General features: G+C 44.9%; 1 protein-coding gene and 1 long non-coding RNA gene across 2 annotated transcripts; both read left to right on the forward strand.

Moving 5' to 3' along the window:
* The first annotated feature begins 2,817 nt into the window (after positions 1-2,817).
* Positions 2,818-5,243, forward strand: LOC143481208 (uncharacterized). The gene is made up of 4 exons (XR_013121979.1): positions 2,818-2,931; positions 3,645-3,758; positions 4,538-4,665; positions 5,131-5,243. It is a non-coding gene; the product is annotated as an uncharacterized LOC143481208 (long non-coding RNA).
* Positions 5,244-5,360: 117 nt separating this feature from the next.
* On the forward strand, positions 5,361-9,055 carry LOC143481209 (ubiquitin carboxyl-terminal hydrolase 42-like). The gene is made up of 4 exons (XM_076979153.1): positions 5,361-5,485; positions 5,576-5,676; positions 5,777-5,927; positions 6,095-9,055. The coding sequence occupies exons 1-4, from the start codon at positions 5,372-5,374 to the stop codon at positions 6,215-6,217; spliced, it is 489 nt and encodes a 162-aa protein (XP_076835268.1). The 5' UTR covers positions 5,361-5,371; the 3' UTR covers positions 6,218-9,055.
* Positions 9,056-13,023: the final 3,968 nt, after the last annotated feature.

Raw genomic sequence — 13,023 nt, forward strand, 5'->3', positions numbered from 1 at the left:
GTGTGTGTGTATATGTGTTTTTTATTTTATTTTATTTTTTTATTAATGTCCCACCTCCACCCCCCATCTTTGGAGGACAACTTTGTTTTTATGTACAGTTCAAATGACAGTTATAACAATTATAACAATATGCAAAGTGATAATTATTGGGGTTAGGTGGACCAAGAAAAGAGTGGGAGAGAAAGATTAAAAAGGGAAAAGACAAAAGGGCAGGGGAAAAAAAATAAAAATAAATAAATAATTAAATAATAATTATATAGAAAGAATAATAATAATAATAATAAATAAATAAATAAATAAAAAACCCCAACCAGCTCGAATGACCACAGCAAAGTAAAGCAGAAAGTGTACCAAAGACATTTAGCACAAATGACATGATGTATGTGTGAGTGTGTGTTTATGTGTAACCTAGTTGTGTAACATAGGATAAATGTACGGAATGTACTTACCAGCAAGGATAGAAAGCTGAGACAACATTCCCCCAGAGGCCAGAGGTAGGCAGAGAAAGACCCGGGAATCCCACCCGCCCTCGGCCCCCCCAGGAGCTGTGGAGCCCCAGGGCAGCACTTCCCAGTGACCCTCGCATGCCCGCCCCCACAGGCGGGAGAGTAAGAACCCTGGACCGCGCCCCCACAGCCAAGAAGTGCAGGTCCAGGGGAACCCCCCCCCCGACGTGGGCCGGTAGCAAAGCCCCAGCACCCCGCGCCCCGGAAAACCACCCACCACCCGGCAGGGCCCCCCTCCCGCCGAGGAGCACCGAGCCGCCCCGGACCACAACCGCCCACGGGAGCGGACCAGCCGCCCCCACGCCAAAGCACCAGGCCGGGCTCCAGAACCCCAAGGTGCCCCCCCCGGACCGGGCACGACTAGCCCCCGACCCAGAACCAGCCGTCCTCACTCATACACTCAACTCATATATGCATTTGCCCCTATACACCTTATATACACCCCTACCATGCACACACCCACACCCATCCCCATACACATACACACACGTGCCCCCAAACTCACCTTCACATGTAGACCCTCACACATACACCTACACGCACATGCACATTCATCCCAACATGACTTCCTCCACACATCCGACCACACCCATATACAGTCTTGCGCACATGGGCCTACCCCCAAATGTGCCCACACCCCAATATATACACACATACCCATATATTCCCCCCAACATGTACTCATTCACCTACCTGTATAAAAAGATAGGACAAAGACACACATACCTCCAAACCAACACACCCTCTGCAGCGGGGGCAAATGGCTGGACCAGCAAGGATCGGTAGTAGTTTCCAGGACGCCACCAGCCTGGCCCCGCGCCTGCGACCCTCCCCCGCCCCGGCAGGGAGCAGGAAACGGGTGAAGGAAGGCCTTCCCACCCCTCCACCCCCAGTGCTGTGTTGTGTGTAGGTGTATGTGTATGTGTGGTAGTGTGTAATACTATGGTGCTGTTAAAATTGAGGGGACAGGTGTTGGGACCAACGTGGACAAAGCCCCGGCCCACTGGCCAGTGTTCGTCCATACCGTCCCCTCAAAGGCCCTCAATGTCTAATGTATTGGTTGTCCAGTGTTGTTTGTGTTTTGTCTGTGTTAGGCACATATGCGCACACACACACACACACACACACACACACACACACACACACACACACACACACACACAAACACACACACACACACACACACACACACACACACACACACACAAACACACACACACACACACACACACACACACACACACACACACACAAACACACACACACACACACACACACACACACACACACACACACACACACACACACACACACACACACACACAAACACACACACACACACACACACACACACACACACACACACACACACACACACACAAACAAACACACACACACACAAACACACACCTCTTCAGTGCTCTGAAGTGCAGACCTTGAGTCATGTGTTTGTGACAGCTTTCACTTGGTGGCGTACACATACAGCTCACTCTAACCCCCCTCCCCCTCCCCTTAGACTGGCCAATAAGCAGGACCGGGACGGAGCATTGCTTGAAGCCGAAATCATTGAGAGCCTGTCATTGGAGAAGCTGGTCAATGAGAATAAGTGTTTCTATAAGATTGTGAGTATTTATTCAGTGAGTATTTATTCGGGGGGGGGGGGGGGGGGGGGGGGGGGTTGCTAGCTTACTGCAGACTTTGGCAGCACTCTGCTAGCTAACAGCAAGGTTGCCATTGATGAGTGAAATCCAGCTGTAGAAAACAAGCCAACGAGACGAGGCTGAACTTGTGCTGACCTCACCAGGAGCCGTGCTCGGCGGTGTTACGGCCGGACGGTGGACAAGTCCATCAGGAGAGGCCTGAAATGGCTCCTGAGCAACATCGCCGAGGACTACGAGGCGATCGCCGAGCGTGTGCAGAGGGACACGGCCAAGCAGCGGGCCTGGGAGGAGCAAGACAGGAAGGAGCGAGCAGAACGAGTGAGGAAAATACGGGAGGAGAGGTCAGGAAACCGTGTGTGTGAGAGAGACAGTACTGTTTTGGTTCTGGTGAAATGTATATTTTGAAGGGTTTACTCTTCCTGTAGGGACAGGAAAGAGCGTGAGGAGAAGGAGCCGGAAGAGAGGCGAGTGGAGGAGAAGAAGGAGGAGGAGGAGGGTGCCAACATGTCCAGCCCCATTGAGCCAATAAACAATGTTGTTCATGAGGCAGGTTTCCCTCCCAGCCAATGAGGTGTTTAATGTGCCTCAATGTTCCTGACTGTCCTCTTAATCAGACCGCTGTTCAATCTTCAGTTAATTTAGTAAATTATTTCAGGAGGACAATAAGGAGGATAAGGAGACGGGAAAGGGAGAGGACGCCCTGCAGGGCGGCGCTCTGAATTGCAGGAGCAAACCGAAGGAGGATGTTGAGAGCACCAAATCAGGTCAGAATGTTTCATATGATCCAAATAAAATGTATTAAGTTGTTTTAAAGTGATTACTCTTTTTGCTGTTGTGGAAGGGTGTCTGTTGGGTGTGGGATTACTTATCTCCTTCATCTTGGTAGTACCAGTATCCTAGGCCCACGCCCTAGTCCCCTAGGCCCACGCCCTAGTCCCCTAGGCCCATGCTCTAGTCCCTTAGGCCCACACTCTAGTCCCCTAGGCCCACACTCTAGTCCCCTAGGCCCACACTCTAGTCCCTTAGGCCCACACTCTAGTCCCCTAGGCCCACGCTCTAGTCCCCTAGGCCCATGCTCTAGTCCCTTAGGCCCACACTCTAGTCCCCTAGGCCCACGCTCTAGTCCCCTAGGCCCACGCTCTAGTCTGTTCTGATCTGCAATGCATCCCTCAGCATTTTCCCCTCTTAACACACCTGACTCACCTCAGCAAACAGTTGATTAGCTGATGAAATTAATCACTAATGTTAAAACATGATACGCACTAAATTATACAGAGCTGCAGGCTTCTACCAGTAGAACTTGATAGCCTTGCTTTAGATAATTAACCTGAATTAACACTTAAAATGATGGATTTAATAAAAACTACAATTGCTATTTAATTAGGGTCAACAAACAGTCAGCAGAACTGAGACACCCTGGGAAACAGATCGTTAGCTGCCTAATCTAGGCTGCTAAAAGGCTTTATCTCCTCCTCAGGGCCAGCAGACCAAGCCAAAAAGACCAGAAAACTACGTCTGAGGTGGAGAAACAGGGTTGAACCTTTGAGGGTTGAGGACTCAACCTAGAGCCCCACTCCACCACCTCCACCAGGTGAGAGTTCTAGCCAAACTTCAGCAGCACTGAAACACGTGAAAGTCACTGGACTTCACTGTTTTTTTGTTTTACACAATGTATAATTTATTTTTTGTAGCATTTATAATTCCAATTGTGCTTGTAGAAAACAATATGTTACCTTATAACTACGGTGAAACCAACATGGAAGTCTACTCCAAAGAATCCCTAATCTGACCTCAGATTTTCAATAACATGCCTTTTGCGCTTTGGTGGAGTTTTTACAAAAGCGTCATTTTACTTCTGTTTGTAGTTGGATGGGCAACTCCCAAAGTTTCTAGACTTCCTAAGCTTGAGCCCCTTGGAGATACACGGCACTCTGGTAACTTCACTGTTCAACCCCCCCCAACAGGTCATAGAGATGCAGGAGGTGTTCAATGTGATGTACATTTTTCACAGTGTTCTGCAACTCTGTGTATTGTTTATTGTAATTCATCTGATGCGCACTGATCTGCATGGTTAGACACCAGGTTGTTGATCAGGAGAATAAGGTTTGTATGTATGGGCAGGACAAATATAAAAACCCAGCTGAAGATTTCATGTACATGGAAAATGTTGACTATATGCTGCACTACACTTGACAAACTTTGTTCAGGAAGGTTTTCTTGGATATTTAGTCCTTCGGGTGTTATAAGCAATAAATTCCAACTGTGTTTGATGGAGAATGAAGAACCGAAGGAATTAGGCTGATGTATCGTTGTTTTAGTAGGATGGATTTCACTAATCTCTCTTCTTCCATCATTTTCTCCCATTGGCAGATTTCTATGGCAAGCCCCTCCCACTTGTAATAAGGTGAAGTCCATGTACGTCCGCGTGTTTGGATTGTAATGTTCAGTGTGATGGCGAACTGCTGTAGCTGGTTGAAAAGGTGGCGTAAGCCTGCAAGGTAAGTCAGTGCTATAATAATTATACTATATTTTGATTATAGACTGTCCAGAAATCGCTGATATCTGAATTGTACATAACTTTTAATCTGCACGACCACGTAATTGCAGTGTAGAGGAGTTTAAATCTGTTCTTTCTTAATTGTACTATCTATTTAGACAAAGTATCGTATATACAATGGCGTACAAATAGTTGTGTTTATAAATGTCGTCTGTACATTTCTGTACTATATGAGGTGTGTTTTCCCTTCTCTGAAACCACCTCATCAACTTTTTCAAGGTGCTCTTTACTTCTGTCCCTTAACACACGGCAAGACTATCTTGGATAAGTATGAGGCACACCGGTTTATCTCTGGAGATAAATCAAGCTCTATTTGTTGTCATGGGACCACTAGAGATGAATTTACTGTGGTCTGTGTTGCCTATTATCTTTTCTGTCCTCATTGTGAATTTGGTTGTGTTTGTAGATGTAAGAAAATTGTTCAAGCCTCAAAGAGATTTACCGTCCACCGTAGCTCCAATGTGCTCACCATTGCTCTAAAGCGCTTCGCTAACTTCAACGGAGGCAAAATTGCAAAGGTTTGCCCACCGTACTTAATTCTGCCGCACTGTTGTACACTTTCCTTAGTCGTTTCACGTGATCTATGCCGTTGCACAACTGTTCTCTGTCCCCCTGTGCAGGACATGAGATATCCAGAGTATCTGGACATGCGTCCGTTCATGTCGCAGTCCCACGGAGAGCCACAGCTCTACGGCCTGGACGCTGTGCTGGTCCACTCCGGGTTTAGCTGCCACGCCGGACACTACTACTGCTATGTGAAGGTTTGATGTGCTGCGCGGTTTCAGCATTCTCTGCGTTTTTGCACTGAGTTTCTGCTCTAGCTAATGGATGGAATAATGTTTTTATTTCAGTCTGGTAATGGGCAGTGGTATGAGATAAACGATGCATCAGTATCTGTAAGTGACATACGATTAGTGCTGAACCAACAAGCGTACTTACTGTTCTACATCCGGTAAGTTCAACCTAATGTTTAAACCAGCTCCAGATTTTTGAATAGTGGAATATTTAGAAACTTTTACACTTTTATTCCCCCCCCAATCCATAATTTTTAGGTCAACAGATCTTAAAAACGGAGACTGTAACTCTGTGACCCATGGTCCCGGTCATTGCTCCCCTCGCCCGGTCACCACGGCCAAGGTGAACGGGCCTCAGTTCACCTCCAACGTCTTCATCGGTCCACAGCTTCCTCCTCACATGGGGAAGGTATCACCACACCACTGCACCATGCCAGGAAATCTGACTGGGAACTGGTTGTTATTGTTCACTAGTATAATTGAGAGGGCTGTGTTTTGTTTGTTTACACTGTTAAACTCTTACTTTCTGTTCCTGATATTCAGATTTCCCATAACTGACCGCTGTTCACTTTGCAGAATAACTCTCCCATGAAGGAGGACCACAGTGGCTTAAATTGTCTGGATTGTCTCTCTCTTCCTCCGCATCTCAACCCGTGCGGCCCACGGCCATCCCGGAAGCACCAAACAGGCCTAACCTGAACTTCCTCATCGGCCAGGGAAAGACAGTGCGGCCGAGCCAGAGCCAGCCCAGCCCCTGCAGTTCTTCGGCTGCCGTGTCCCACCTGCGCCCGCTGCCCTCGTCCTCTTCCTCCAGCGCACCACAGTCTACCTCAGACCTCAGACGGCCTGTGCAGGTGAACGGTGGCGCCGCCGCTCACAATGGAGCAGTTTTCCTGGTTCCGTATGGCCAAGAGTCATCTGACGAGTCCAACCAGGAAGGCGGAGCCTTGGATAATGGCACAGGGAAGTCTTACCCTGGTACCAAGGGGCAGTCATGGCCTGGTGGTTGGGGAACTGGTCTTGTGACCGGAGGGTTGTGGGTTCGATCCCCAGGCCTGATGCCATGACTGAGGTGCCCCTCAGCAAGGCCCCTAACCCTCAATTGCTCACTTGTATAAAAATGAGATATAAATGTAAGTCGCTCTGGATAAGAGCGTCTGCCAAATGCCATAAATGTAAATGTAAATGTGCCAAGGCGTCCGACGGGAAAGGTGGGATGGATGGTCCCCTCTTCCACAGCTCAAACTCCCTCACGCCCAAGACCAACGGAGAGAGGCCCGTGGCAACTGCGGACGCCCAACGGCGATGACTGCAGGGAAGATGCAGCGGCGTCTCTGTCTGGTGCGCCAAGCTGTAGTGAAGGCAGACGAGCGTGTGAGGAGCGGAAGTGTGTTAAAGACTCTGAGCAGCCACACCTTTCCTCCACCCTGAAGGAGCGAGGCAGATCCAGGCAGCGACATTATCGAGAGCGGGAAAACCGGCAAGGTGACTTCCCTCGCTCATTTGAATACTATGTTCAATACTATGTTGGGAAGAAAGACTCGGGACACAAGTGGGCTAAAGCACCGCGGCTTTAGATTTTTTTTTTACCATACTGTACAGCTGGACTTTCAGATCAATGAAAATGTAGACAGTATAAATTTAATATATACATAAAAAAAGAAGCCTGGAGCTTTAACATCAGAATTACTGCTCAGACATAGACTCAGGACTTTCTCACTTGTGAAGATGAGACGATTTCTCCCTTTATGGACACCTCCTTGGGAGCGAGAGGAAAAATGAACCAACATGCTGCATAAGAGGAGAAAGACTGCACCGTCTCCTGGCTATGAGCTATGATGTCACCATACTCACATATCTGTTCAGAACTATAGAACTACGCTCGCTCCGTCTGAACCTCCACCACCGTTAACCTGGACACACTTGATTCTTTCACATTGCTTCATCCTCCCCACCAAGACCCCTGTCATTTTCTTTCACTTCTTTCAAGCTTGAGACTATCCAGCATCGTGGCATTAGTTTTCTGATTATTCCAGATTTGTTCAAAGTGAAATGTATAAAAAAAAAACCTTGCATTATATTGTGTGGCTGTGGATTATATTGCGTATGTGTGTGGGTTTTGGTTTTTGTGGTTTTAAAAATATATATTTTATTTTTTTATATAAATCATATTGTCAAAAATACTGTGAATTGAAGTTCAACTGTACCATCAGTTATTTGTTTGCGTTCCTGTATCAGGAGTTCAGTATAGACACTTCTTTCAGTAAAACCACTCAGCATAATGTAGGCCATGTTACATCACCTTTTTCTCACCTACAATAAACTGAAAAAGGTTATGTTCAATTTATACATTTTACTGTAGCATGTCAAAATAAATGTATACATTGTACATTATATATTAATTATGAGGGGAAAGCCTTAATGTCTACAATTGTAACATTTGCTCTCGGTATGTTTACAAATTGTTGTTGGGGTGAATAGATGTGTATGTGATGAGGGGCTGAGTGGCTTTGTATAGAGTGAGGTCTGATGCCCCCCCCCCTTTGGGGATAAAGAAAAAAGGAAAAAAAAAACAGCTATGTGCGTGCTGCTTCACTGTGCATTAGCTGCTATGATGGTATTTTTGCTGGTTAAATTTATGCTTTTGTAAATCTTCTCCAAAAGCTGTTGCTTTGCTAGTCTTCAGTTTTCAAGATGTCTGTACCAAGGATCTGTACAAAGTTTGCAGTTTTAATTATTTTCTACCAATTTCTGTCAGTCCTCTGCATCACATTTCCATATAGAACCTTCACAATACAGAGAACCTACAAATAGTCACTGACTACTACTTGAGAACTGAAAAACTATAGGATTTCTCATAAATCAACTTGAATGTGTTCAACATTTTTCAAGTTTTCTGTTGCTGCAGCCCTTCAAGGCAGTTGTAACAAAATCAAAAGTCAAGCTTTCTAACAGTTAAAAATTATAAACATTTCACTAGATCGAGTTGTCCATACAAATATGAGGGCTTATCCTGAAGTACAAAGACTTTTTCATTGGAGTATGGTTGATGTTAATTGAGGTCAGAGCAGCAGACTTCATATATTAATGTACTTGGGTTTTGCCAATAAATATTAGCCTGACAGCAGTCTCCAGTTCTAGGGATTTTGGCCGCTTGAAAAAACCAAATTGGCCCCGGTCATTTGGGGACTGTGTCAGCAGAGGTGGGTAGGAACGCGTTACATTTACTCCGTTACATTTACTCAAGTAGCTTTTTGGACAAAAATGTACTTGTTGGAGTAGTTTTAATATGAAAGATTTTTACTTGAGTAAATATGTGGTGAGAAAAACGCGACTTTTACTCCGTTACAATCGGATTTGTGCCACGCGCTACCGTTACTTTTGTTTTGTAAATAATTAGTCTTTTCAGTGAGAAGACTGACCAACGTCTCGTCACCCAAGTATGAGTGACCAATCAAATGAAGCCGGTCAATCACGTGATCACATACGCAAACTTTCTCCACCGTAGCAAGAAAGTGACAGAAAAACCTACCGAACATCCCTGACCTCACATACAGCCAATGTTTATATTACAAACGTGTAAAAGGACAGCTATATAATGCGCTGCAGGGTTGCCAAGTTTTCAAGATCACTTTTAGTGAGATTTAAACCGGGGTGGGGGGTGGGGGTTTGGGTGGTGAACGTAAAATGTTGACGGGGGGGGGGTGTAAAATGGATACAAATTAAGTGTTATATCGCGATCGATCGATCGCCAGTGGTTGGTGCCAGAGCGAACTAGTAACTCATTGAATCATAAATATGGATCAGAGGTAAATAAACTAGATTTTTTTTTTCGGCGTGAGAAATCGGATGTGTGGGGTGTAAGCGTGTGAAGACGGTCAAATGCGTGTGTCTCACGCTCAATGCGTGAGAGTTTGCAACTTTGGCGCTGCCAATTGTGTCTGTAAACGTGTGGACATTTCAGCCTACAAGAACTCAACATCAAATATGAGGAAACACGATGCGATAAGTTTGCTGTATGTATAATTTTGTGTAATGCTATATCTCTGAGGCATAACGTTTGTATGATGTAATTATTAAATGTAACACAGTGCAATACTAAAAACCAGTTCTCACACTGATTGTACACACTAGCAATATATGATGATTAAGTTTGCTACAAATTGATTCAGTTGGTGTCAAGTTGTAGCTACTGTGACGCCGGAGGCGTCGGGACAGAGGCAACCGGAGACGGGGGTTGAACAGAAGGATGTTTATTGTCCATGGCAACCAAACCAGTAAAGCTCTTAGCGCACACACTGCAAGTGATGCAAGGTAAAGCTTGTAGCGCACACCAGTAAAGCTCCTAGCGCACACACTATAAGTGATGCAAGGTAAAGCTCGTAGCGCACACTAGTAAGGCTCCTAAAGCACGCACTGCAGGTGATGCAAGGTAAAGCTCGTGGTGCGCACGCAGGTAGGGAACGCAGTGACGGACACGCAGAGACCAGAGACGCTCATGTAGCGGCAATGTGCAGCACTGGACGACCTGCGGGCTTAAGAAGAGCAAAGTAAATAAGAAACAGGTGTTCAGTAAACTGGTGATTGGGACTGTGGGAGTGGTGCGCGGGGGTGTGTGCTGGGATCGGCTGCTGGCCGGGATGCGCGCCCTCTGGTGGCGACCCGGCCCCCTCACCGTGACAGCTACACGTATTGGCTGACAGTCTTATCAGTTAGTGCCTTTGTGGAACACATTAAAGTTACACAGGCCTATTAATTAGTAACAAACAAAAATACATATTAGTTATAATAAATAATTTATATATATAATATTTATTTATAATAAATAATTTTTGTTATTGTAACCCACCCACAAAGTGGTGTATTTAATTATTTCTTGTTGCTATTTGTTTTATTCAAGAAAAAAAAAAAAAAATTCTTTTAGTTTGGCATTTCAGGCACGTTTCTCAACTAATTGCCGCTTACCTGTAATTGTGGGTCTAGAGTTGTAATGCAGCACCCCCTCTAGGTCACGTGAGTGTGCTGTTTTAGCGCCGTGAGAGGTGAAACGTCTGGTGGCTGCTCGTGAGAACTCGCATCCAGCGCAAATATTATATTTGCTGGTTATATCGCATATACACCCACATATTGTGTCTGAATTATCACATTTTTCTTTATCAGGTAAGAAAATGTCTTTGTTATTTTATTATTATTACTTAGTAGAGTTGTTTTATTTCCGAGTTCTAAAATATGTACCGACCACGTTGTGCTTTATGCTAGCTATGGGGAAACTTAGCCCGATATGCAGTGGTTAACGTCAAGTTCAGTTTTGTTGTTAACTGTTGTAAATGTATTTGATATTGAATTTTTCTGCCATCCAATGTATATATCTTGTAGTTCAAATTGTATAGTTGTTTGTGATTTTATTTAAGCAGGCCATTAGTGCTGCTAGTGTATATTTTATTACATTGTCGATACGTGAGTGTGCTGTTTTAGCGCCGTGAGAGGTGAAACGTCTGGTGGCTGCTCGTGAGAACTCGCATCCAGCGCAAATATTATATTTGCTGGTTATATCGCATATACACCCACATATTGTGTCTGAATTATCACATTTTTCTTTATCAGTGGACTGTTGAGAGCGATCAAATTCTGGAACGGCTCCGTCTTCCGGATCAAGAGCTATACTTGCTGGACACCAGTACTGCAATTTTTTCGAGCTCCATCTAACACCGTCACCGTAAGACTGTTCCATACGGATCCGGCGTTAGTCCGGAGACAAGACATTTTTTGTTGTTTGGTTTGTTTGTTGTATACATATATATATATATATATATGTGTGTGTATGAATGTATGGTATATATATATATATATATATTGTTATTATTCATGAACATAGTATATATATATTTTTAATAGACATCATTTAAAAAAAAAAAATTCCATTCGTCTGCGTATTTGTGTGCTTAAGTTGAGTGCGAGCTAGAGTTGTCTCTAAGCTGCCCCAAATATAATTTAAATTATATCAACTACCAATTTTATTTATTCACTCCAATATCCCAGACCCTGTAGATTAATTTCCTTACAGGATCATACCCTATATTTTATTATTGGGTTACAACTGATAAGAGAAATTAAGTGGCGCCCAACGTGGGGCCCGCTGCGGAGTAGACTTGTGTTCGCATTGACTAAGCACACACATTGAGCATACTACATATTGAGTATACTACACATTGGTTATACTACATTTCAGTTTTCAAAATGGATGTGTGTACTCAGTATGATTTTGACCCTGAACGTTCAGTGCTCTTGAAAAATGTACATCCCACTGTAACACTCAGCGATGTACGTAGAGCCTTCAGTTTGATTGATAAGGTAATGAGAATTGAGTGGGTAGATGGAAATACTTCTGGGGTTTTACTTTGTGAGTTCCAAGAGTGTATTACTCCACTACTGCTGGAGGAGGAACACTTAAATGCAGATGGCAATGGGTATTGGGAAGTAATTCAGGTAGATAGTCCTGAAGCTGGCAAGACCAAATTGCAGACAGAGGCTCCCAACAAGTCAGAGCATCTAGACAGTGTTCTGGGAGCCATGGCTGATGACCTGGTGGCCCAGATAGAGTGCTTGGCAGATTTATATAGCGTGGATACCAATAACCTTAGCCAGCATATTGCTAATAAAATCACAAAAGGTGTAGGTTATGGTGCACAGAACCCAGTTAGTTCCACTCCAGCTTCTAGCATATTTGCTCATAATGCAGACTCTGAGATTTCTGCCCCAACTTTTGTCACACCAACTCGGTCAGACAGCTCTGATTTTCCACGGGTTACTCCAAAAGTGTCGTTTGCTCCTAGCGTTGACTCTCATTCTAGGGACAGGACCACTGATGCTGAGGCACAGGAGAGTTTTCTAATTCCCAGAGATGTACAGCGGGTAGTTGTAGAGCATGTAGTAAAACGTGATGCCAACTCCTTAGAGCCCACCACATCTCAACATAAGATCCGAACTTTCTCGGGACAGAGTCCAAAGCCGGCTGGGGAAGTTGACTTCAAAACCTGGAAAATATACGCAAGACAGGTGATCAGAAATGACGCTTTGTCTGTAAATTACAAGAGGAGGCAGATACTAGATAGCCTTCTCCCTCCTGCTATCAGCATAGCACTCTGCGCTGGTGATAATGCACCCCCCAAGCTCTATCTACATGAGCTGGAAATTGCATACGGCAGTGTGACTTGTGGTGAAGAACTTTACATCCAATTCCTTGAGACACATCAGAACAGTGGAGAAATGTCCTCTGAATTTTTGAGAAGGCTTCAGGCCTTAATGCAGGAAGTTGTTGAGAAGAAGGGTATGGCAGGCAGGCATGCAGATGTGCAGCTCATGAAGCAGTTTGTTCGTGGTTGTTGGGATGAGGGATTACTAACAGAGCTACGTCTTAAGGATGTGCTGACATGCCCGTCCCAGCCTACCATGAGTTACTCAGACCTGCTGTTTAAGATTAGGTCGATCGAGCAGGAAAGGCAACT

Source organism: Brachyhypopomus gauderio, chromosome 17 (assembly GCF_052324685.1).
Source record: "Brachyhypopomus gauderio isolate BG-103 chromosome 17, BGAUD_0.2, whole genome shotgun sequence".
Classification (NCBI taxonomy): domain Eukaryota; kingdom Metazoa; phylum Chordata; class Actinopteri; order Gymnotiformes; family Hypopomidae; genus Brachyhypopomus; species Brachyhypopomus gauderio.

What these genes read in the sequence shown, in the direction of transcription:
- LOC143481209 (XM_076979153.1), top strand. Translation starts at nt 5,372, where the DNA reads ATGCGTCCGTTCATGTCGCAGTCCCACGGAGAGCCACAGCTCTACGGC. An exon ending in ACTACTACTGCTATGTGAAG is followed by an intron (nt 5,486 to 5,575) that starts GTTTGATGTGCT and finishes TTTTTATTTCAG; the next exon opens with TCTGGTAATGGGCAGTGGTA. An exon ending in TTCCTCCTCACATGGGGAAG is followed by an intron (nt 5,928 to 6,094) that starts GTATCACCACAC and finishes TTCACTTTGCAG; the next exon opens with AATAACTCTCCCATGAAGGA.